The 22,391-nt window shown below is 42.2% G+C and overlaps 1 protein-coding gene across 2 annotated transcripts in view; it reads left to right on the top strand.

Moving 5' to 3' along the window:
- The first annotated feature begins 7,966 nt into the window (after positions 1-7,966).
- Positions 7,967-22,391, top strand: part of PHF21B (PHD finger protein 21B) — a 172,304-nt gene continuing 157,879 nt past the window's right edge. For both annotated transcript variants that reach the window (XM_075724422.1, XM_075724414.1), the window contains exons 1-3: positions 7,967-8,020; positions 8,670-8,702; positions 8,987-9,052. In XM_075724422.1, coding sequence (XP_075580537.1) covers positions 7,967-8,020; positions 8,670-8,702; positions 8,987-9,052 — 153 coding nt within the window. The remainder of the gene's footprint in view (positions 8,021-8,669; positions 8,703-8,986; positions 9,053-22,391) is intronic.

Here is a 22,391-nt window from a genome sequence, read left to right as displayed (position 1 = left end):
GTTGTGTTTTATATTTGGATTTATTACAGAGAAAACGTGTCTGTTTACTTTCTTTACCTCCCCCCCTCCCCAGATGAAGGTGACTGGAAGTCTAAAAATCCTCGTAACTGGATATGGACATAGGGAATCACTTCTTTCTCCTTTTACTATTCAAGCAATCAATGGGAAGTTTGGGTTTATGATGCTTTAACAACAGAAGCAATAGGTTGCAAGGCATAAGGATAGTATCTATTGTAACTGGGTGACTGGGAATAAGAGTTATGTGTGGCCAGTTAGAGAGGGAAACATAAGACAGGACAGCTGAGTATCAACAGGAGGAACCCTGTGAGGAAGGAAAGCTGGTAGTAGATGCAATTTTGGGTATCCTAATATGATGCATCAGCTGTATTATCAGAGGGATAATAGTATCCTGGTCCAGAAAAGGTCTTAAAAAGTCATCTTGCCTCTCCTATTTCTCCAAGAGAGTATCAAACAATGCTCCTACCCTTTCTAGAAGTTGTTTATTTAACCTCTTCTTAGAGAACTCAAATACCAGTGATTCCAGCATCTCCAAAGGGAATGTGTAACCAGCATTATCTACTTTTGCCTTTAGATATGTTTTTCGTAATGTTTAGCCTGAATCGACCTTGCTGCAATGTAAATCTAGCCCTTCCCGTTCTCTCCCCCTGGATGAGAAGAACCAGTTATTCCCCTCCTCTTTTTATACGGCCAAGGACTGTTACTATGTCTCTCCTCCATCCTTCTGCTAGCCTAATTAACTCCAAGACTTTAACTAACTCTTTCTTTGCAGATTAAGCATTCTCCAGACCTTCAGTTGCTCTTACAAATGTCCTCTGTTTTCTCTCCAATTCAGCCACGTTTCCTGAAGTGTGGTACTCAAAATTGGACCTAGTTGTCCAGCTGAAGTTTTGCCAGTGCTGAGCAGAGCAGAAGGATCATTTCATGTCTCTTAATGACTTCATTCCTGTTTATGCATCTCAGCCCTTTTTGCGACAATCTGATGTTTTTGACTCTCATTCAGTTTGTGATCCATTGTAAACTCAAATCCCTTTCCTGCAGAACCACTACCTAAGCAGTTAGTTCCTGTCTCTGTATTTGTGAAGTTGATTATATCTGCCTAAATTTAATCTCTAATACTTGTTCATACGGAATCGCAGATTACTTTTTCAGACCATTTCTCCAGTTTGTCACAATTGTTCTGAACTCTCATGCTGTACTTCAACATATGTATTGCCTTCCAAACTTCAGATTGTCTCCAAATGTAATACTCTCTATTACATCATACAGTTCATAAATGGCAATATGACATAGTCATAATCAACAGTGTGAGAAATCTGGTGAGATGCTGATTTACTACTTCTCTTCCATTCTACCTTAGAGGAATAAATGTTATTTGGAGTCAAAGATTTTCTGGCAGGCGATGGGGAAGGGAATAAATGAAACAATTTGTCCATATTGACAGAAGATCACTAGATGTCAGACTGCCATTGGAGACATGCTGAAGTATCTTAAATGCTTGCCTCATCTGCAGACACCTGATGCTGCCATACCGTTGTACTTCCAGAACCATCTGAGGGAGCAGGATCAGGTTGGATAAAGTGCGTGAGTTGAGCGGCAGCTAGAGGGAATTGAAAGGGTGCTGAAAAAAACCCAAAGGTGACAGCAAGATGAGGAAGAAAGTTGCACACAGGGAATAATAGCTTGAGGAATCCCAGTTGAGTGGGGGTTGCCAAAGTTCAGGAGAGGTTTTTACCATGGTTGGAAGGGTAAGCTCTTTTTTAAATTTAAATGAATTTAAATGCATTCTGATGTTGTTGTCTAACAATGCATCATTAATAGTTGGGGTATTCTCAGCTTTCAAAAGCATGATGCAGAAGCAACTGAAGGAGGGTAAGTTCTGCTCCTGTGACCCTAATTTTACTCAAGGAAAGGAAAGGAAAGGAAAGGACACAATTCCTCTTGCAACTGCATGGAAAGGCTAACTTATGAACCTGTGAAGAGTGAACGATTTGCAACTCTGGCAAAGGAATTGTGGGGGTATGGACAGTCCAGGTAATGAGACAGTGAGGATGTCAAAGACTTAGAAATGAACCCAGAGGATCGGATCTTTAGATGAACGTTGCAGCCTCCTGCATATCTTAGACATTAGCATTTCATTGCTCTTCATATCCCTTCCCTCTGATAATCACAGGGAATTAATGAATTTCCTGATTCATTTTGCCTCTCCAGAAGGTTTTTTGATGAAAGACAAGAGCTGGCTACCTCTCCCAGTCTCACTGAGATACCTGTTGTCTCTAGTCCCCAGTTAAGTTGACTTTGGGAAGAGGAAAAAGTTACTTCCATAAAATAATTCCATTTCTCTAAAGCATCTTCTCAGCTGAGCTAGAGAGATGATCTTAAAAGGGGAAGGAACATATTGCAGGATGAAGGTATCCAGAAAATACAGGACAAACTACACATCTTGGATAGATCAGCTAACCTTAAGCCTCTCAATGTCGCTTCAAGCTCCACTCTTCCTTTTTCTTACCTGGATGGTTCCTAAGTTTTATTACCACTGGCTCTTCCCATGTGCAGAAGGAGCCCTTGCTCTTGCAGGAGAGTTGATAGTGGCTTGTGCAAAGATGAACCTGCATGATACATTGCCATTCACTTCAAGTACTTTCCCGGGGCAGCCTCTGTTGAGGAGCTGCCTTCTTGTTCGGCTGCCCAGGATCTTATTATCTTCAGACGCTTTTCCTTTACAATTTGGGAAGAGGAATTTGAAGTACATGAAATTTGCAGTAAAGCCATTGATTGTCTTTACAAACCACTGTCCAGGACTTTATTTCTCCACATCTTTGTAGCATTCTTCGTAGGAAAGAGAGGGAGCATATTACACAAGGGTATGTGGGGATGTGGATTTTCCAAGTTAATTGTAATAGAAATATGGCATTACTAAAAGCAATTAAGTGCCTTGTTCCCCTTTGCAGCTTTGCAAGTCTTCTCCTGAATCAGTAATAGTATCTGATAAGAGAGGAACATCATCACCTCTTGTGGGGATTTGAAGTGTGAGATTCAACTCCGAGGTGTTGGATTCCTGGCTACCTGTAAATACATGCATTAGAAGCAAGAACTTTTGGGTGTCTTGTGTTCTTGATAGAATGATTGGTCTTGAGTGTCTGTATCCAGGAAATGTTGTTACAAAAAGTGTCATTTATTGGTCTTCTATTGATACTGTACTGTGCATTTTTAGGTAATCCTATAAGGTAGGTCATTCTGTCAAATACCTTTCTGCAATAACTTTTTGCAGAAAAAGGGTCTGATTTAGAAACATTTGTGCACATAAGTAACTTTATTGCCAAGGACTATCAAATTAATCCACATGCATAAAGCTTTTCATGAGCGGAAGTGTTTGTAAAATTGGACTTTTGGTCCTTATTCATCCAAACAACATCATACAGAAACAAACAAAACTTTTGGCAACAGAGAGGTTACATTTATATTTCACTGTAGAACACACACCTTTAGTCTAGGACTGCAGAGTATTTTTGTGTGTAAAAGTCCCCATCCAGGCTCTGAACATGATCTTCACTGCGAGAGGAAAGGAAGGGTACAGGTTCTTCTGGAGGACTTCTGAAGTTCCGCAACTTCTGTGAGCAAGGATGATCTCTTCAGGGGTCAATGAAAAATGTGTTTAATCACATGACATATAACATGACTTCTTTTGGTTAGCACCGACCATAAACTTCCACGCTTAAGCACACCACTCTGCAAGGCTGCCAGCCACTCTACTTGGTCTCCCATTCCCTTTGTATTTTCCAGCTAAACTGTAAGTGTCCCCTATGCAGATGCATAGGTGGAAGGGAAGCTCACTGAGGTCTCATGCCCCTCCAGCAAGCAGGATGACTTTTGCCACCATAATCTCCAAGTAAATTGCATAAAGCTGTTAACATTTTTATAGGTGACTGCATAATGTTATTGCATAAATGTATTTGACAGATTAATGTATTTTACACAACTTCCCTAGAAAACAATATAAGCAGTATCAATAAATGAAAAGCAATGTACTTCATTATGTTTTATAATTTATAATTTATATTTATATTAAAATCTGTGACCGACCATAACATTGTATGCATATAAACCAATTTTTGAATGGCGGGCAGGCTGAGACGAATTTCTAGACTTTTCCTGTTGGCATCTCACTGATGTGAGAAGAACAACAGAATAACCCTCGCCCCTTGCAGATAATGTCATAAGATTGTACACTTCATGAAACTGTACACTTCTTTGCGAGAAGTGAGGCTAAGAGGAATTCCTATTTTTATTCCGATGAACAAGTGACTATTTTATAATGCTGAGAAGAAGTCTCTTTGCTCTTCCAATGAAATATACATTAAAACAAATCAAGCAGCAAAACGTCAATGAATGAACAACTAATACATAAAGAAGTCATACTTGACTAGTTTAGTCAGTTTTAGTTGATGGCCTGTTTCTGAACTCACAGAATTTTGCACTAGTGCAACCAGAGGTTACAAAGGTAACACTCCCAATTTACAAAAACCTTCACACTTCCCTTTTGAAAAAGTTAGTCCAAATGCTTCGTTATCTTGTCCAGAGCCACGTTAAATTTCTGCATAACTGCTTAGAAGCCCAGCCTACTCATGCACCTTACTTCAGATGTCGGATCTTATCAGGTTTTCATGTAACTTGCAAAGCCCTGCTTTTGTTGGGTCTAGCACTACAAAATACCTCTGTACAGAACACATGAGAAGTTACACTGATTCTACATTGAAACAGTTTCATATTCATCAGTACCTGCAGGACTGACCTATTTGTCCTTCCAAATGTGAGTAGAGTTTAGATTTTAAAAATCCCCCGTACAGCAAAGCTGTTTTATTGATTGAGAATGAAACACCCCCTCCGATATTTTCAATCCAGACACCAAGTACACTATGGTAAACAAACTGACTTAGAAATTATCTTGAGAAAAAGAGTGAAAGCAGCTTCTTGATTTTACCTGTTCAAGACATGTTGCAGACACTAAACAAATGCTATAAATGTAGTCTGTTACCATAACAAACATTACTAACTTGAATAAGGCTCTTCTAAAATAATTGGTTTAATTGTAAGGTTAATAGAAATTTTCAATTTAGTCTTTATTCCTGATTTTGGCAGACTGAGAATATTTCACCATGAATCTTCATATGATTTTAATGTAAGAAGTTGTGTTATGTTTGGACAGGATTTATTTGAGAAGTTTAATGAAAATTTGGACTCCCAGCATGTTACATCTCAAAGCAGCTTTAATTACAGTATAGTTGATGTAAGTTGGTTTTGGTGTCTTTTAATTAGTTTTGAGATGAATTTAATTAGTTATTAAAATTGGCATTCAAGCACATCTGGAGCACAGTGGTGTTTTAAGTACTGACTAATCATTTAGGGTGAGTTTCAACTTAATGTTTTAGTGTAGTTTAAATAAAATATCAGCGTTCAATCATAGCAGGAATGGGAGTATGGATGCATTAAGGTTCTTTTCCCCAGCACTCCATCATCTAACTGCTTGTTAAACTGTACCCTAAATTTTGACTGTCATCAATAACATTATCTGAGCATTATTTTTGGCTTCCAACCCCACTCCGGCCACGCGTCAACAGTAAATCTAACTGCACCGCTCCTATTACTGCATCGAAAACATTGCAGCTACATGGCAAAACACTGACTCTGTATGGATTTGTGCTGCTGGTTTAAATGTATTTCAAAAATTGACAGCAGGCTTGATGCTGGATCAGGTAGCGTCCGTCAGTATGACCCGAAGCCGGGTCACATATTTGTGGAACAGAAGTGACGCAAACGTAAAGGTGACGTGTTTCTGTCCGCACCCGATCTAGACCACATTTGTGGCGCAGGGTGACCCAGTGGCACACGTATCTGCTACCGACAGCCAGGGAACTGTGGCTTGACTTGGCTGAACTGGAGCATCCGCTTAAGCCAACCCTTCTGCGCAGGTTTAAAGTCTTGCCGATGTTCTTTAGTAGCTAAACTGAGGCCGTGGTTCATGTTGCCATCCCTCGGCCGCAGGTTCCTTCGGACGGGTTGCGTGCCCACAGGTCCCATCCCTTTCCCCTTCACCTGTCGCAGCTCGCTGACCGGGCGCTTGTGCTCTCGGTTAGCTGCAGACCCGCAAACAGCTCGCCCACCCAAAAAAACTTCAGCTCCCCTAAAAATACTTTGCTTTTTAACGTGGCTCAGGTTGGACACCCCGTTTCGGGGGTGCGAGCACCCCAGCCGTGGGCTCGGCACAAGCCGGGGGTACAGCGGCTTCTCCCGGTGAGGGGGCGGCGGCCGAGGGTGGGGTGAGCGGGGAGCAACTTGAAGGCGATGCGCGGCCGAGGGGCGGGTGAGCCGCCCTGGCGCCAGGCTGCCCGTTGCCGGCCGCGGTGCGGTGAAACCCCGCCGGGTGCCGCAGCCAGCGCCCGCCGCAGGTGCCGGGTGTTGCACGCACAGCCCGGGCCCCCCCCCCGGCCTGCCGGGACGCCGGGAAGGGGGGGCAGGAGCCCGGGGCTGGTTTTGCGGGGACGCGGGGGGGGGGGGGGTGTCCCCCCGCGGGCTGGGGCCCCTCACAGCCGCCGCCAACGGCTGGCCGCGCGCCGCCGGGCAGAGCCGCTGGCGGCAGCGCGAGGCGCCGCCGGCCTGTGGCGGGACGGGGCGCGGGGGGCGGGCGGCGGCGGAGAGGAGATCCAGCGACGGGAGAAGGGGAGCAGAGAGCCGGGGACAAGCAGGCTGGGAGAAGATGGCGGGGGAACTGGAAGAAACTTCCCCCTCCTACAGCCGTTGGGACCGGTCTCTCCCCAAGCTGGGGCGGGGGGGGGGGGGGGGGGGGGGGGCGGGGAGGGTGTCCCTTCCCTCGCCCCGAGGCGGCCCCCAGCGGACACCCGCGGGGGCGGGGAGGGAAGGCCGCGCTACCCAGCCACGGAGAAGCCCCGGCGGCGCCGGCCCTGAGGCGATGGCGGGGGGGGGGGAGTGGGGGGTGGGGGCGGGGGGGGAGGGGGAGCCGACCCCGCCCTCGCCCCGCCCCGCGCCTCCGCCCTCGCCCCGCCCCTCTCCCCGCGTGCCCTGGCGCCGGGGAGCGCGCGCGCGCGCGCGCGCGCGTGCCGGCACTTTGTTGTTCTCTCGCCTACCGCGGCGGCGGGGGGCGCAGGGCGCATGCGCGGGCCGCAAGCCTTCACTGCCCCCGCTCCTCCTCCCCCCCGCCCCCCCCCCCCCCCCCCCCTCCCCGCTCCATCCGGGCACCGCCGAATTAGCATCGCGGCCGAGGCACAACTTTTTCCCCAGGCAAAGTGAAATCAAGGCGCGCACTCCGAGGAAATATAGTCCCTCCCGTTTTCAGCCCTTGCCGTCCCCATTGGCGGGGGCGGCGGGGCGGCGGGAGGCGGCGGAGCGGCTGCGGGGCGGAGCGGGGGCGGCGGGGGGGGGGGCGCGGGGGGCGCGCGGGCGGGGGCGCGGGGGGAGGGGCCCCCTACTTTGGCGGAAAGTGAGTGATGAGTCTGTGTCCCCAGCAAAGAGGCAAAGAACTTGCTTTGCAGACTGAGTAGTTGTTTCTTTCGATTGTTGTTGTCGCTTTTTTTAAAATATTATTGTTACTGCCATTCCTTTTTCCTTTTTTTTTTTTTTAATTTTTCCTGGTCTTCCTTTCTTTCCTTTTTTTTTTTTTTAAATTCCTTTTTCTTTTTTTTAATTTTTTTTTTTTTTTTTTTTCCGTGGAGGGAGGGGTGGCTGCCTGGCTGGCTGGCGGGTCGGTTGCAAAAAGCGAGAGAGAAAAAAAAAAAAGCCAAAAAAAAAAAAAAAAAAGAAAGAGAAAAGAAAGCAAAAAAAAAAAAAAAAAGCAAGCCAAACAAAACCAAACCAAAAACCAAACCAAACAAACAAACAAAAAAACTTCATTCGGATCTGAAAGTGGCAGGAAAGTGCCTGGCAAGTTGCAGGGATGGAGCTACACAGCTTGCAAGAGGCGTTAAAAGTGGAAATCCAATGTCATCAGGTAAAAAAAATAAACTAATAAGCAAATAAAAAATGCTCTTCTATCCCCGGTGCTTTTTAGAGGGAGAGGAGGATCGGAAGGGAGCCAGTGTTGCATGCTTATCAAGTAGCCTTTGCTTCTTGTCGCAGGGTCTATCGATCAGGGGAGGGGGGGAGCGGGGCCGGGGCCGGGGCGCCGGGGGGGGCCGGGGCCGCGGCGGGGGCCCCCCCCGGGCCCCCCCGGCCCCCCGCGGCAATGGCGAGCACTTCGCCAAAGTAGTTTTGCGGCTTGTTTGGCTGAGTTAGGTTGGGTTTGGTTTTTTTTTTTTTTTTTTCTTTTTGCGTGTGTGTGTGTGTATGTGTGTGTGTGTGTTGTGGAGATGCGGAGTTAACGTTGCGGTCGGTGCTCGTGTGTGTGAGTGTGTGTGTGCGTGAGTGTGAGTGAGTGTGTGCGAGTGAGTGTGTGTGTGTGTGTGTTGAAGAGATTAGGACGAGACTTGAATATTTATGAGCTTTGCTTGAAACTGACTCGCAGTGTTTACTTGCCTCTTTGTTCCTTACCCCCCTCCCTCCCCCGTCCACACACATACATACATTTAAAAAAATCCATTAAACTTGAAACAGTTTCTAATTCCTCCTTTTTTGGGGGTGATTTTTTTTTTTTTTTATAGAAACTAGTTGCACAGATGAAGCAAGATCCACAGGTAAATGCAGATCTTTTTTTTTTCTCTTCTTCAGTATTTTATCCCTGCTGTAATAAGCGCAGTTGTGCTGGGACAGCAGGATGAGAAACTTTATCAGTAAGAGATCTCATTTTGTAGTCTGCACTGAGCTTTCTTACTAAGGAGGGTGTTTTGTGTGTGCATGCTTTCGTACGGCTTTGGTGGAATGGTTTTGCCTTTGAACAATTTCTAGATCGCAAGTTTATTCATTACAGGGGTTAGTTTACACTTTGCCTTTAATATGCATCTTATTGCCGTTTTTGCAGAACGGGGATCTTAAGAAACAAATCCATGAAAGGCAATCAAGAATAGCAGCTCTTAATGAGAAACAAGTAAGGAACAGATCGATTCAGTTGTGTTTGGTTTTTCTTCTTGTTTTTACAATGCACTTTCTAAACATCCGAAAAGTGTCTGCGTTAGCTGAAAAATACTGACAGCGGAGAATATAACATCCATTTTCCTAAGCGTAAAGTAAGAAAATGCATGTTTTCAAAATGAGGTCGGATTCTCGGATGTCTTGCTGGGGGAAAGAATGATTTTAGTACTTGTAGTAAAAAGATAAGCAGTAGTTAAAACGTAAAAAAAAAAAATGAGGCGTCCATTTTGAGTTGGTCGACATGTTTTAGGAATATGGAAAATTCTCCTGTCTTGGGCTACTTTGTGCACTTCCGTGTAATGTGCAGAGCAAGAGTTGGGAGGGAGGAGGCTGGAGCCCAGTTCGGAGCCATTTCTGGGTTTGATTACAAAACTGATTTTTATTGATCACTTTATTTTATTTCTTTTCTTCTTCTTTTTTTTTTTTTTTTTTTTTTTTTTTCCCCTCCCCACTTGCCTTTCTCTTCCCTCGGTCTGATCTGACGTGTTAGCTTTTGATTCGAGTTCACTTAGGCACTTTCACTTTTTTCCCCCTTCCAAAAATACGAATAAAAACAGATTAACCTGTTTCAGCTGCCGAAGGGGGGGAAAAAACCCCACCACAACCCACCAAACCCGGAGGAGGGGAACAAAACAAACCAGAAACCTTCCTTCCTCCCTCCCCCTCCCTCTCCCCCCCCCTCCCCCCGCCCTCCCCAAACTTTCTCATCTCGCTTTTTTGTGCCGAGTGACCCCCGGGCCCGCTGCTCCGCCCGTGACCCGCTCCCCACCTCCCCCTTCCCCCCCGAAAGTTGCCGGGCGCGGCGGGGGGCGGCGGGTTTTCAGCACCGCGGACAGCGGCCGCCGGGCGCACGCTCCCGCTCCCCGAACTACCCGCACCCCCCCCCCCCCCCGCCCCGCGCCCCCCTCTCCCCACTTTCAGGACTTCCAGCGCGGGAATAGCAGCGACAAAGCCGGCAGCAGATCTGCCGGCTTCAGCCCCCCGCCCCCCCACGCCCCCGCCGAGGCTGAACTTTCCCTCTCCACCCCCCTGGCCCTCATGCCGCCCCCCCCGCCCGCCCTCCCCGGGGGCCGGCGCGGCGCTGCCGAGCGTCCCCTCCCCGTCCCCGGGCTCCCGGCCCCGCCGGCGGCGGCAGCGAGCGCCCTTCCTCCGGAATGCAGCAGAGCCCGTTCAGCACCGGGGCCGGGGACAGCGCCCGCGGGGCGCCGGGCTGCCAGCCCCAGCGCCGCCGCCTCCCTCCCGGCCAGGCACCTCCGGCGGAGAGCGGGCGGGGGGCACGGGTGCGATTCCACCCCTTTTTCTCCCCTTCTTTTTCTTCCCACCCCCCCCACTTAAATTTTTTTTGTTTGTTTGTTTGTTTGTTTTGCTGGAGTTGCGGTTAAAGTTGCAAAGTGATCCGTGCATGTATAATCTGCGCCCATAGGTGATGGTGATTTTCTGCCACCCTTTTCCTCCCAGTTTATTGTAATCAGAATTTGTCAGCACTCTCAATTTGGTAGTGGAAGCTTCCATTTTGTGAGGAAGGGGTGTTGGTTTCTTCTAACATGGAGAAAAGTCTGCAGAGTTTGAAGGTGGGGGATGGGGCCCCATTCATGCTGAACATTACCATTTTGATTGCTTTGATGCCATTTTTGGAGGGGGGAGGGGATAGAATACCCTACTCAGCAGAGCACAAAGATGTTTAATCACTGTATAGAATCAAATCAGATACTTTCTTTTTTAAAGCAAATCTGACACTACATGATAGCTAAGGGCTGTTAGTCCTTTTTTGCAGTGTAAAACAGCAAGTTGTTGACTCTAATACTACTATACTCGGTAGAAGATTTTTTTTTTTTTAAACAAGGTAACAGCCTTTACTGCAACAATGCATCTTTATGTGTTCTTTCTTCAATATGGAAATAGTTTTACTGTTCTAAGTGGGTATTTAGAACATACATTTGATCATTTTCCCCTGTATTGTAGCAACTATTTCAAGGCTGTTTAAATTTTTATGATGATAGTAAATGAGAAGCTATTTATTATGTGTCATGTTGGAATTTAGATAAGGCAGAGAGACACATTTGAAAATACAGTTTGAATGTTCTGATTCAGCTCGGTGAAAAAGGCTTTTGCTAAGCTTGCGCAACATATTTATGTATCATCCAAACTAACTAGTAAACAATCTTCGTATATTTATGACTTGCCCTTCTCATAATCTTATAAATAAATCTATAAACTATGAAGTAATTAAATATAAAATGCTAAAATTCTGTAAACAGCAAATTTGGCCTAGCAGGAAACCTACTATTTTTAGGCAAAACCCTAGATTTAGATTTCTTCTTCTGATTTCAACATCCTGTGCAACAAGAGCTTATTTATAAGAGACTAGCTGGTGATTGTCCTCTGGCTCCAGACTGCCACCTCTGGAGGTCTGAACTGAAATCTTTCTTGGGTCACAAGTGAAATGAGTTTCGAGGTCTTAGCCTTTGACCAAGTCATAAAAGCCGTCATGTAACTTTGCAGACTTGCTATAATTAGTAGTTGCTCCTTAGGTAATGGCTTATAAATGAACTATCGGTCCTCGAAGGTGCACTGAAGGCTACTGAGACAATAGATAGGCTAATGTTGGAGCTGTTCAGTGCTTTCAGGCTCTCACTTTTGTGACTATACCAAAACACTGATGCAAACTTAAGTAGGCAGTGTAAGTAAGGAGGTTATTTTTACATATGTATTTACATTCCTTCCCTCCTTGCCCCCCTGAAGATTTGTTTAGGCACAACTAATTCATAATTCAATAATGCATACCTTTGATTGTGCATGCACTGAATACAAAAGATGCTAAAATTGCATTTCAATTAAACTGCACATGTGGATGATGAAACAGATAGTAAAATGAATGGATGATCACATCATCCACATCTGTTAGAAATATAGCAGGAGTGAGCGTTATCTTTCAGTACCCCTATTCATCAGCTTTCCGTTGTAGCCATTGGCATTTGTGGTGGTATTTCCTTTTCCTGAAAGTTACAAATAAAGACAGAAAGAACTGAATGACAAACTCAACTTTTGGTGCATGAGGTAAATGTATAAAGGAGACTTTTTATGCACAGTTGGATTTTAAGTTGCAACCTAATTAAAGATCCCTGGCTAGTCATCGATGTTTCTTTTATGTTGGTGGTTTAGAGAAACATGGAATTAAATGTAGTTTTAATATTTTCCCAGTGTTTTCAGATAAGTACTGTGGAGCCATCATTTTCATTATTGAAATGGTGCAGCTTCAATCAATACTTAATCTGGCATCCTACTCAGGAAGACAAAAGTTGGACTTTTGTTAGAAGCCTATCTTTCGTATACGGTAGTTTTGATGAATTGTAATAGCATTTGAGAGTGGGTTACCTCTTCTTTAACAAGATATGATGTGTGAAGACTCCATTAGTTGGTCCAGTGGTTTTACACCTTCAATCTACAGCACATGCAGAGCAGCGGTAACATTTTTATCTAAATTGTCAAGCAACAAGCATTTGTATGTAAATAAAAGAGCTATCATAAGAGCCAGCATTGGCCTTAAAAGCACACCAGAGGTGCTCTGCTGCCCGTGTTTCTTGCTTTCTTTATGTCCTTAAAGAGTCATTAAGGGTCTTTTAATTTTAGAAAGTTGTCTCTTATTAATTAATAGATCAAGATAAACAAATAAGCAGACCTTTAACCTCCAGTCAGAAGTTACTTGTTACTGACATAAGTATTAGGTGGTAAGCCAGGTCTTAAAAACTAACAATAAGCATGTGTGGGCTACTATATTTTCAACTGCGATGAACTCTGAATTCAGACAGCCTGTCCTGGAGCGCAGTAATAAAAATATGTCTTCCTGAAAGACATTATGTATATGCCATTCAGTTGTGCACTGCCTCATTTCTTTACCATAATTTACTATCTATGCAGAAAATCAACATTAGTTTCAGGCAGACTATCCCAGCCTGTGTTATTGCTGGTTTGTGTTTTTGGGTAGGATATCTGAAATTAAATCACTGACTGTATTTTGCCTGTGGTGATCCACCAGCAAAGCCTGGTTGTGGAAAGTGTTAGACTTCTTAAAATTTAAGTACAGTTCTTAGGCAAGTTGTTGGAAACGATTTAGCTCAAGATGTCTGGTTTTACTGATGTTGTATCTTTGTTTTGGGGAAAAGGAGGAAGTGTTTTGGTTTGTTGAAATTCATGCTGCACTGTGCCTGGAAATGGCACCATTGTTTACACATGTTAAAGGGGAAATTATTGACATTTGCCAAAGCTCACTATTTCATACGGTTGGGTACTTTCAAAATTGTTGAAGTAAAATAAGGGTTAGAAGCTTCAGTGAAAACTGAGGTAAAACCTGAAAGGCATTTCCAAATCACGCTGAACCTAACGTCAAACTCTGTCCCAAGGTACACTCAGCACTCCTGTTTGTTGTGGCAAGAATTGCATCTGTGTATGTTCATCCCAGCAGAATTTGGTTTGAAGGACCTTACTGAGCACTCACTGAAGCTGAGGGACACAGGGTGACGAGCTCCCAGTTGAAGTATTAAACTTTTCAATTACTGCGTTGAGTCTTCAAACACAAAGACAACAGGCATTAAATATGGGCTTGACTTTGCAGTTCTTCCACACATTGAGGTCCCGCTGACTTTGCTGGGGAAACCTGAACAACTGCAGAATCAAATGAACTTACTGGATCAAAATAAAGATTAGTTCTGGACTGTAATTCAGAAAGCTTCAGTTCCTCTCCCCCCCCCCCCTCCCCCCCCCGAATCAGCTAGTAATTTTTTGGTTGCTTTTGTCATCTGTAGAAAAAGGGACAAAAGTAGGGAAGAATTTACTTTCAGCTCCTTGGAGGAGAAACTTGGGAATATAGTTTGCATAATGCCAATCCTAGCATTCTGTTTGTGCTCTCGGTAATACCATATTGAGATTCCCTGTTCCTACTGGGGAAAAAGGGTAATAAAGAACATTTTCATAGAGGTGAGCCACAATGGAAATATGTATACTTGTGGCTTTCTGCCTTCCATTAAGTTGCCCTTATAAGATTCATGGAAATTGCACGTCCGTAATGAAAATGTGTACTGGAGGGGGTTAGAACCACCTTTTGTTTGGTAGCTGCTTGACTGGCATGTGAAATGCTATTTCATTCCAGCATTTTTCTTTGACTGTATACTTCTCTGTATTTGTACAGTATATCACTTGGCAGGGCTAAGAGTTGAAAAGTGAATGTTACATTCATTCTAACCATTTTAAAGAGTTCACTTTGATATTTTAGCCACTTAAAACACCTGCTGTCAGAACAGTACAATTGATTTCAATTAACTTTGAATTTCTTCAATAAGATGACTCTTATAATAACTCCAGTAATCCCATGATGCCTCATTAGAGGAGCTGGCTATGATGATTATCCCTGTGATTTAGCAATTTTTTCCTTACAATGCCTTTGTCTATTCAGAAAAAGGAATTATGCCAACAATACCTTTTTATTTCACTTCTGGTTTTACACTAACGGTACTTGCTACCTGTTACACATTGTAAAATATCTAATTTATACTTGGAGCAAACAGGTATTTGTTCAGATGTACACAATACTTTGGTAGGGAGACCCTTTCAAAGAAACTTTAGTTCTGTGTAGGAACTCTACATCTTGGGGTTAGAATTTGTTTTAATTTTTCAGTAGACGTGTGGACAGTTAAAAGCGGTGCTTCTGCAGGGGTCTTTGTCTAGAGCTCTGGTTTAATGGAACAAATTCTCCACTGGTTCATGCCATGTGTGCAGCTCATCCAGAACAGTGTATCATGCCAGATGTTTATACCAGTTCACCTTGTTTCAGGATCTGGCCCACTGACTCATTCTGCTTGTGGAAGAAAAGGAGAATATGTCTCCAAATGTCTCCTTTCCGTAGCACGATGCTACAGAAGGGGTTTTGAATGGTGATTTTAAATCACATTTCCAGTGGGATACTGTATCACTCTAAACCCTTCTGGTATGTTCAAGTAGAGAAAATCCCTTTTCATCTCATTCCAGATTTGATTTTCAAGTTGAAAGCATGAAGGCGTATAAAGGCACGTTAATACAGAGTTACTTTTAACTTTTCCCTCTATGCCTTTCTCTTTGTGATCAAAGATAAAATATGCAGTATTTTTGTACTTGATTATAAAATGATACCTCCCTCTCCCCTCCCCCCAAAAAACCCCAAAATCTGAAGCATCAACACAATTTCTAATCAATAGAGTTAAAGGGTAGAAGTTTGCAAATCAATAAGACAAGGCCGTGGTAAATGGTGTATGTGTGGCCACGATGTCAAAGAGGGCAATTTGTATACCCAGAGTAGTTGGAGGTAAAGGAAGTATAAAAATGGGCTGCAAGTTTAAGATAAGAACAAAGAAGAACAAAAAAAGATTTGGACTAATTGAAATGCAAATTTGTCTTTCTGCCATTAAAGTAGACAGTTATTTCAACCTAACAGACTCATATTTGGTCTCTCCAGTCCTCATTGTTGAATCACCTTAAACACACTTCCCTTATATGCATGTATATAAACGTATGTGTATCTTTTTTTTTCAACTTAAGGTGGTACGACTTTTTTATTTGGAAATGTTCTTCTTGAGCCAAAATGTACTACCTTAAACATGCTTTCTTCCCACCCCCCCCCTTTTTTTTTTTGAATCAGCTACTTATTGTTATGTAGTAGCAATTTCCAGAGTGTCATATGAAATTGCTGATGCGGCTTAGTTCTAGCTACAACCTGCGACTGCCAATAGTAAGCATCTATTGAAATCTAATATGTACCACAGGGCTTTTTTGCACATGTACAGGCAGACCCTTCTGGTTAATATAGAGAGACAGTGGAAAAGTAGGAGGACGTATTTTCTTTTTTTAACCCATGGTGGAGTTAAATATATGCCCGAGTTTAAACTACAAAATGACCCTTTTGACTGAATGAAAGTAAACCAGAGAACTGGCCCTAAATGCAGCTGCAGTAGATTCAAAACAATCAGTATATGGGAGCTCTGCAGATATGATGGGTGGTGTTAATTTGAGCTTTTGAGAGGCAATCTTATTTTCAGAGTTGGAATTTAGCCTGGGCATTGAGGCTGTGGCGAGAACAGTGTGTTCACCTGAAAGTTTGTCTGATTGCTTGCGTTTAATCAAGAGAAGCATACAATTGGTCTCAAAACAGAAGTTAAATCTATATAGTGTATAGGCCGTTTTCCTTTGCACATTGATTTAATTTGATCGTGTTGGTACTTTGTGATGTAGCTTACCTCTTATCCAGAGAGAAGGAATGGAATAGCCTTTCTGCGCAAACTCAGCTATTGATGACAAATCTTACAAGGTTACAGAAAGTGAAAATGTATATTACGTTTTGATTAACATGAGTCAAGTGAGAATCATTGATACTTTTGACATGCAGCAGAGATTAACCTGCATTTGCTGTAATTTTCCATTTTTCTAAAGCGCTTTGAATCAGCTAAGATTGCCTAAAGATTTATTGGTGAACCGAAGCTTTTCTGAGAATGAGAAAGACGAGAGAAGCTTCCATTCTCAGAAATGTAGAGATTCGAGTGTCTCTGTGTATAAATGTGCTTGTGTGTGTGCGTGTGTGGTTGGGTGTGAGCATAAGGTCTTTCTCTTTGATATCATTCAGGCAGAAAGCCAATATGCGCATGTAAATGAGCCTGAAAATGTAATTAAAAATATATACATACTGGGGACTGTGATACAGAATTTAATATGAGATGCAGGTTACAAAGTGACAAGTAACATTTCCTATATAATCACTGATACTAACTCTCATCTGTGATTTATGCGTCTCATGTTATTAAGTGCTGAACAGATAAATGCTGGAATTATTTCTTAAGATGTAATTTCACCACAATGAGTGAATGTAAAGTATGTCTTGCCCAGTCTTTCCCTCTCAGCCAAAACAAAAGCCAAAATACACCTACCATGAAAATGTTACTGCAGAGACTAAAAGTATTTTATATAAGGTCAGATAAAGACCTCTTTGATAACATCCTTCCTGGCAATAAAATGTGACAAAGTGGACTTACTTGTGTTGTTAATATATTAAGATCAAGGAGATTCTGCAAATCATTAGCACACATCTAAGAACTCATATACAGATGGACAAAGATAAAGATTGCCAGGTGAAAGACATAAACAATCTTGGCCTTTATTTCAGTGTAGATAACAAAGGCTCACACATAAAAGCTTATGCAAGAAGCATCTCAGAAACTCCAAACTTTAGGCAAGAAGCCAGTTTTCTTTGCCTGAAAGTATTTTCTAAAAGTTAGGTTAGAGTGCTGAGTGCAGAAGCTGACATTTGTGCTCTCCAGCTTGGGAAGAAGCTACTTGGAAAAGCTTTAGTTTGCATTTAAAAATACAGGTGGAATCCAGATGTATTTCTATCAACAGCTCTGTAGCCCATAAATATATACAACCTAAGCCAGTGCCTTATTTACGTTATTTTATTAACATTCATTGCTGAGTGGGCTTGAATGGAGCACAATCTCTCATATAGAGGATCTAATTATAAACACAAGGGACAGAACCAAATAAGCAGTCTTTAAAGGGAAAAGAGTCTGGCAGCTTTGTTTAAAGTGTCCTTTAATGAACTTCTTTAGCAGCTTGTATCTTAGCAACACATTTTATTACATACCAGTGCGGGAGAAGCAGTTTGCAGATGGAGTTGCACACAGTAATTTATTTCCTCCCCCCCCCCCCCCCCCTTTTTTTTTCCCCCTTTTTTTTTTTCCCTACTTCTCTGTGGTGACTCAACTGGAATGTGCAGAGTAGCTTTTCTAACACTGATAGCTCACTCGAAATCCCTGATTGGTTCATTTGTATCTGTTCTGTTTTGTTAGTTGATGAAAAAGGCATTTAGTATGGTAAATGCATAGTGATTTTGCTTGCTCTTAGAAATTCAGATATGACTGTTTTGAATAGGCATGGATTTAAATTAAAAACAACCCAAGTTTCTTTCAATGCACTTTTTTCCTTGTATGTGTTCCACTCAGCGCTAGTCCTCGTTGTGCACACAGACGAGTTTCCAGATTTGTAGGTTATTTACTCTCCACTGTTACATGGGTTTGTTTTAATCTATTGTCTTTCGCTCCTCTAAAACTAATTGGAATATAGCAGTGACAGGAACATTTGCAATCTTTTTTCTTTCTTCTTAGACAAAACTGGCACTTGAACTGCAAATATATAAAAAAATAACTTGTTTTAAAACCAGTTGAAGTACTGCACTGCTGTCACTCCTTCAAATGACCTATAGTGCTTATCTTTGTTGAAAGAAACACTTTTTGTTCTCTCCATTGCTAATTGCAGACCAAGTTCTGCTTGTATGTTTTGAGTGAAAAAGTCTGTGAGTAGCCTTTTTCAATAGTGTCTGTTGAGGAATGCGGTACTACTGAAGATGTGTATGAGCAATAGAATCTAGCCTTCATTATTTTTTTTCTCATAAACTAAAGGGAAAGAATGCCTTTTATGAGCAAACTAAACACCATGCAGCTCAATTTACATATTCTGCTGGCTAGGCAGGTGTAAATCCAGGAATATATTTCCCTGGAGTTCACTGGAGTTACCCAGAGTTTGCACCAGTGTGATAAGAATCAGAATCTGGCCAGAGGAAGAAAAGCAGGTGAGAAGAGGAGAGGGCGGATGAAGGCAGTCCAGAGTGTTAGGAGAACCCACAGAAGATGGAGACTGTTGGCTTAAAGATATTGCTCTTGGGGGTGGTTTCATTAAACTTCTGTTAAGAACTGGTATGCTAGGGGTTGATATTAAAAAGGCAAAACCCATCCATTTCATAAAGTCCATTGATACTTGCAAGTAGACAGGAGATGGTTTTTAAAGAGATTGAATTGTTTCTTTGCTTAACATTAGTTAAATGTAAAGGTATTTCCATTAACTGGCAAACTGTTAACGTTTCTTCAGTCCTTAGCTCAAAACAGAAGTTTCTTTTCACTCCAAAATATGGATGGATGGATGGATGGATAGATTTGACTCCAGTTTTCTGTTTTCAGTATGTCAGGTGACACTCTGCCTGTTGTCCCCTTTGGATCTGCGATATCTCAGCCTTAGTAGGAGCATAAAAGAGGTCCTTTGAACTTCAAAAACAGAAAGTGTACCACAAATGGAAGAGTAAAAGACACAGTCCCACCTACCTTTAAAGCACTGTGATACTAGATGTGAACCAGAAGGATGTCCTCTGAAGACAAAAGCGATTAAGTTACCATGTGATTAACTTACTTTTTTCTTTTGCAATTCAGTCCACTGTTTATTAACTTAAATTGGATTGAAAAAACTCCAAGCTGGGGGAATGCATCAGAATCTTGCACAATCACCAGGATTAATGATGACAGCCTGAACTGTCGAACAAGCTAAATCATGAAATTCACAATATTGCTAGACAAAAGGGTTATATGTTTTTCTGCAGCTGTATTGGCCATAACAGAAGGGACTGGCAGTTTCTGGTACAATTCATGTCCTGTCATGCGAAATAGTATTTACACCATGCACAACATTTGAAGACCATGTCTCAGGATTTTTTTTTTTTTTTTTTTTTTTTAATGTGGTAGTGCTGGGAATATTTAAGTGAGGTATAAAAGCAAGAGTCTTAACATATTTAGAAATTTCCTCCACAAATGTTGCGGTAACAGAGAACAAAATGAAGAACTTAATTGTTTTCTGAAACATTTAGGAAGCAATTAGGAACCTGTGTATTAGATTGGGCAAAACAAATCAGCGAGCTCCAAGTGTTCATTTTTCCTTCAATAAAGAAAGAAAATAATTGTTTTTTCCAGAAACATTTCTGGAAACTTCTTTAACCCTCTGAGTGGTAGCACTACACCTCATTACAGAAGTACTTTTACTGAGGGAAACTTAAAGGAACTTCCATCCCCAGATGAAGCAAAGACTCATTTATAAACAATGAGAGCAGGAACAATAGAAAGCTGAGTGCATTCTGCATGAATAATATAACTGAGGGTTGTGAAAAGCCTATGATTTTCGTATGCCAAACTCAGTGTGGGAGTGCAGCATTCAGCTGATTTTTTGACACTGGAGATTCATCCCTTCTCCCCCCCACGTGTATGTGCAAACATACACACACACAGAGGACTAGCACTGATGATTAAAGAGGGAAGTCATCAGCAGCTCCTGTGCAGTGATGTTGAGACTCGGGTGTAAATTCATAAAACTGATGGAACTTAGGTTGAAATCTAGGCCAACACTTAGCTTTAATGTATGCCTTAGGTAGGTGGAGGAAAGGCCGAAGACCTGTTTTAAGAATAGAGTTTGAGCGTCAGTCTGTATTCTTGGCTGTGAGTCTGATTTTGTTTGCATTCGTGAGTTTTTAAGTCAGAGAGCTTACAAGGCCTTCAGTATGAACTCATTTCTGGCACCTTTAGATATATAATTTTTATTTATGAGACTAAATCTGGATTTAAGCTCTGGCTTTCAGGCCTCTTGGTTGAAAAATTTTGGCTATAGTTGGTTATTCTATCTTTTTTTCTCTTGCATTCTCTTAATTAAAGTTGTTCTTCTAAAGGTGCTGAACTGTAAGCTCTTTGGATCTGGGTCTGTCTTTGTCCTGTGTGCATTCAGTGTTTGGCTTAATGGAATTCTCTTCCAGGACTCCCAGACCATAAGGTAATGCAAAAAGTGAGTAATAAACTGAAGACAATAGTAGATGAAGTTTAGCCATACACAGTGGCAGAATAAACTTTCCCCAAAACTCATCTTTGCCTGCGTTTGACAAATATGTTACAAATATGGAGCAAGCAAGCTGGAATTTTCCTGGCTTAGGTGGTCCATTCCATCCACCATTATGTATTTGCTCTCCTATAAAGATAAAAAAATAGAGAAAATAATATATATAGTTATTTTCTTAAAGTTGAGTTGTCGGGTTTTTTTGCAGTTCGGTCCCTGGTTGCTCTTTGAAATTGTCACCTATTAAACTGAGTGCTGTCAAAGAGTAATGATGGATTTTGTAAGATGATCCGATGTCCTGAAAGCTGGACTGAAATCCACTAATGTATTTCCTGAAGATCTTTCTACTGTATGGCACCTTTTAGTTCTACTAGTGTTAGCTGGGCACAGTGGCAAGCAAAAGCTTTGTCCATAATTACAATTCCTGATAGTCTTCCATTTTCCTTCACCATTTGAAAAAAAAAAAAAAAAGATGGAAAAGGTGTGACATCAGTCAGATTAAGATTTTTATAGTTTTGTTGGGTTCAGTTGGCTGTGACTGTTGATACTTCCCAAGCACCTGGACCAGGTGGACATAACTTCCCTCAATCCCCAAACTACTCTTTATACAAAAAAAAAAGTCCTAAATTGGCCAACCACTGATACAATGTTTGACTTGATCCCCAAGATTCTTACTCTTTCATTAAGCTAGTTTCAACTGAAGCCACTGTTAGTTTGCCGATGGTCTTTCTCTAAAGACTGTGGCTAAACTTTCAGATTTTGGTGTCACTTGCAGTTATTTCTTTAAAAAATAGCTTTAAAAATGTTCTTCCAGAACAAAGTCTGCATAATAACTAGCTGAAAATTACTACATATTTACTTAACAATTCACTATTGCTTGGAAAAGATCTTTTGATCAGCAGATACTTATGTATTCATCAGCTGGGCTGTTGCAACCTATCATGTAAATACATAAAGTTTTTAAAATGCATAGTTCTCACCGATTGGACACAGACATGACCTGAGGTTTATTAAAATGAAGATTCGTGACACTCAGAGCTCAGAGCTCTTACAGTCTGTTGGGTTGTGATCCACTGAAGGAGTTTTACCTTCCCAGCTTAAGGATCCGTTAGGTAGGAACAGTTCCTCCAAAGTCATTACGCTATTTTCAACTTAGAAATGTTTGAAATTAGTATTAATGGGGTGCTGGACTTCCATGGGAATTTGGTTTGATATGCTGAATGTACAATGAATCAGTCTTAAACAAAAATTTGTTTGCTTTACAAGCCTATCCGACATTATTCTGAGACAACTGTCTGCTGTCTAGACTAAGAGCACCCAAAATGTTTTTTTAGTGGAAATGGCTTAGAAGGAGAAGTAGACACAGAGATTTATGTTTCAAGGGCTGCATTCTGCCAAACTCAAGGGCTTTGGCATAAGCACCCTTCATATTTTAAGGAGAAAAATCCCCGCCTCCTGGCAGAAGAGGTTTCCAGACTGTACAGATATCAAAACACCTGAAGAGCATGAGAAGCAGGAGTAAGAGATGATCTCTAGAAAAAAGGGATTAAAGTTTAAACCTATGTGTTCTTTGTGACTAG

Source organism: Pelecanus crispus, chromosome 1, assembly GCF_030463565.1.
Source record: "Pelecanus crispus isolate bPelCri1 chromosome 1, bPelCri1.pri, whole genome shotgun sequence".
NCBI classification, from domain to species: Eukaryota; Metazoa; Chordata; class Aves; order Pelecaniformes; family Pelecanidae; genus Pelecanus; species Pelecanus crispus.
The sequence above is the reverse complement of the archived record's forward strand: the minus strand, read 5'-3'. Positions and strand labels throughout refer to the sequence as shown.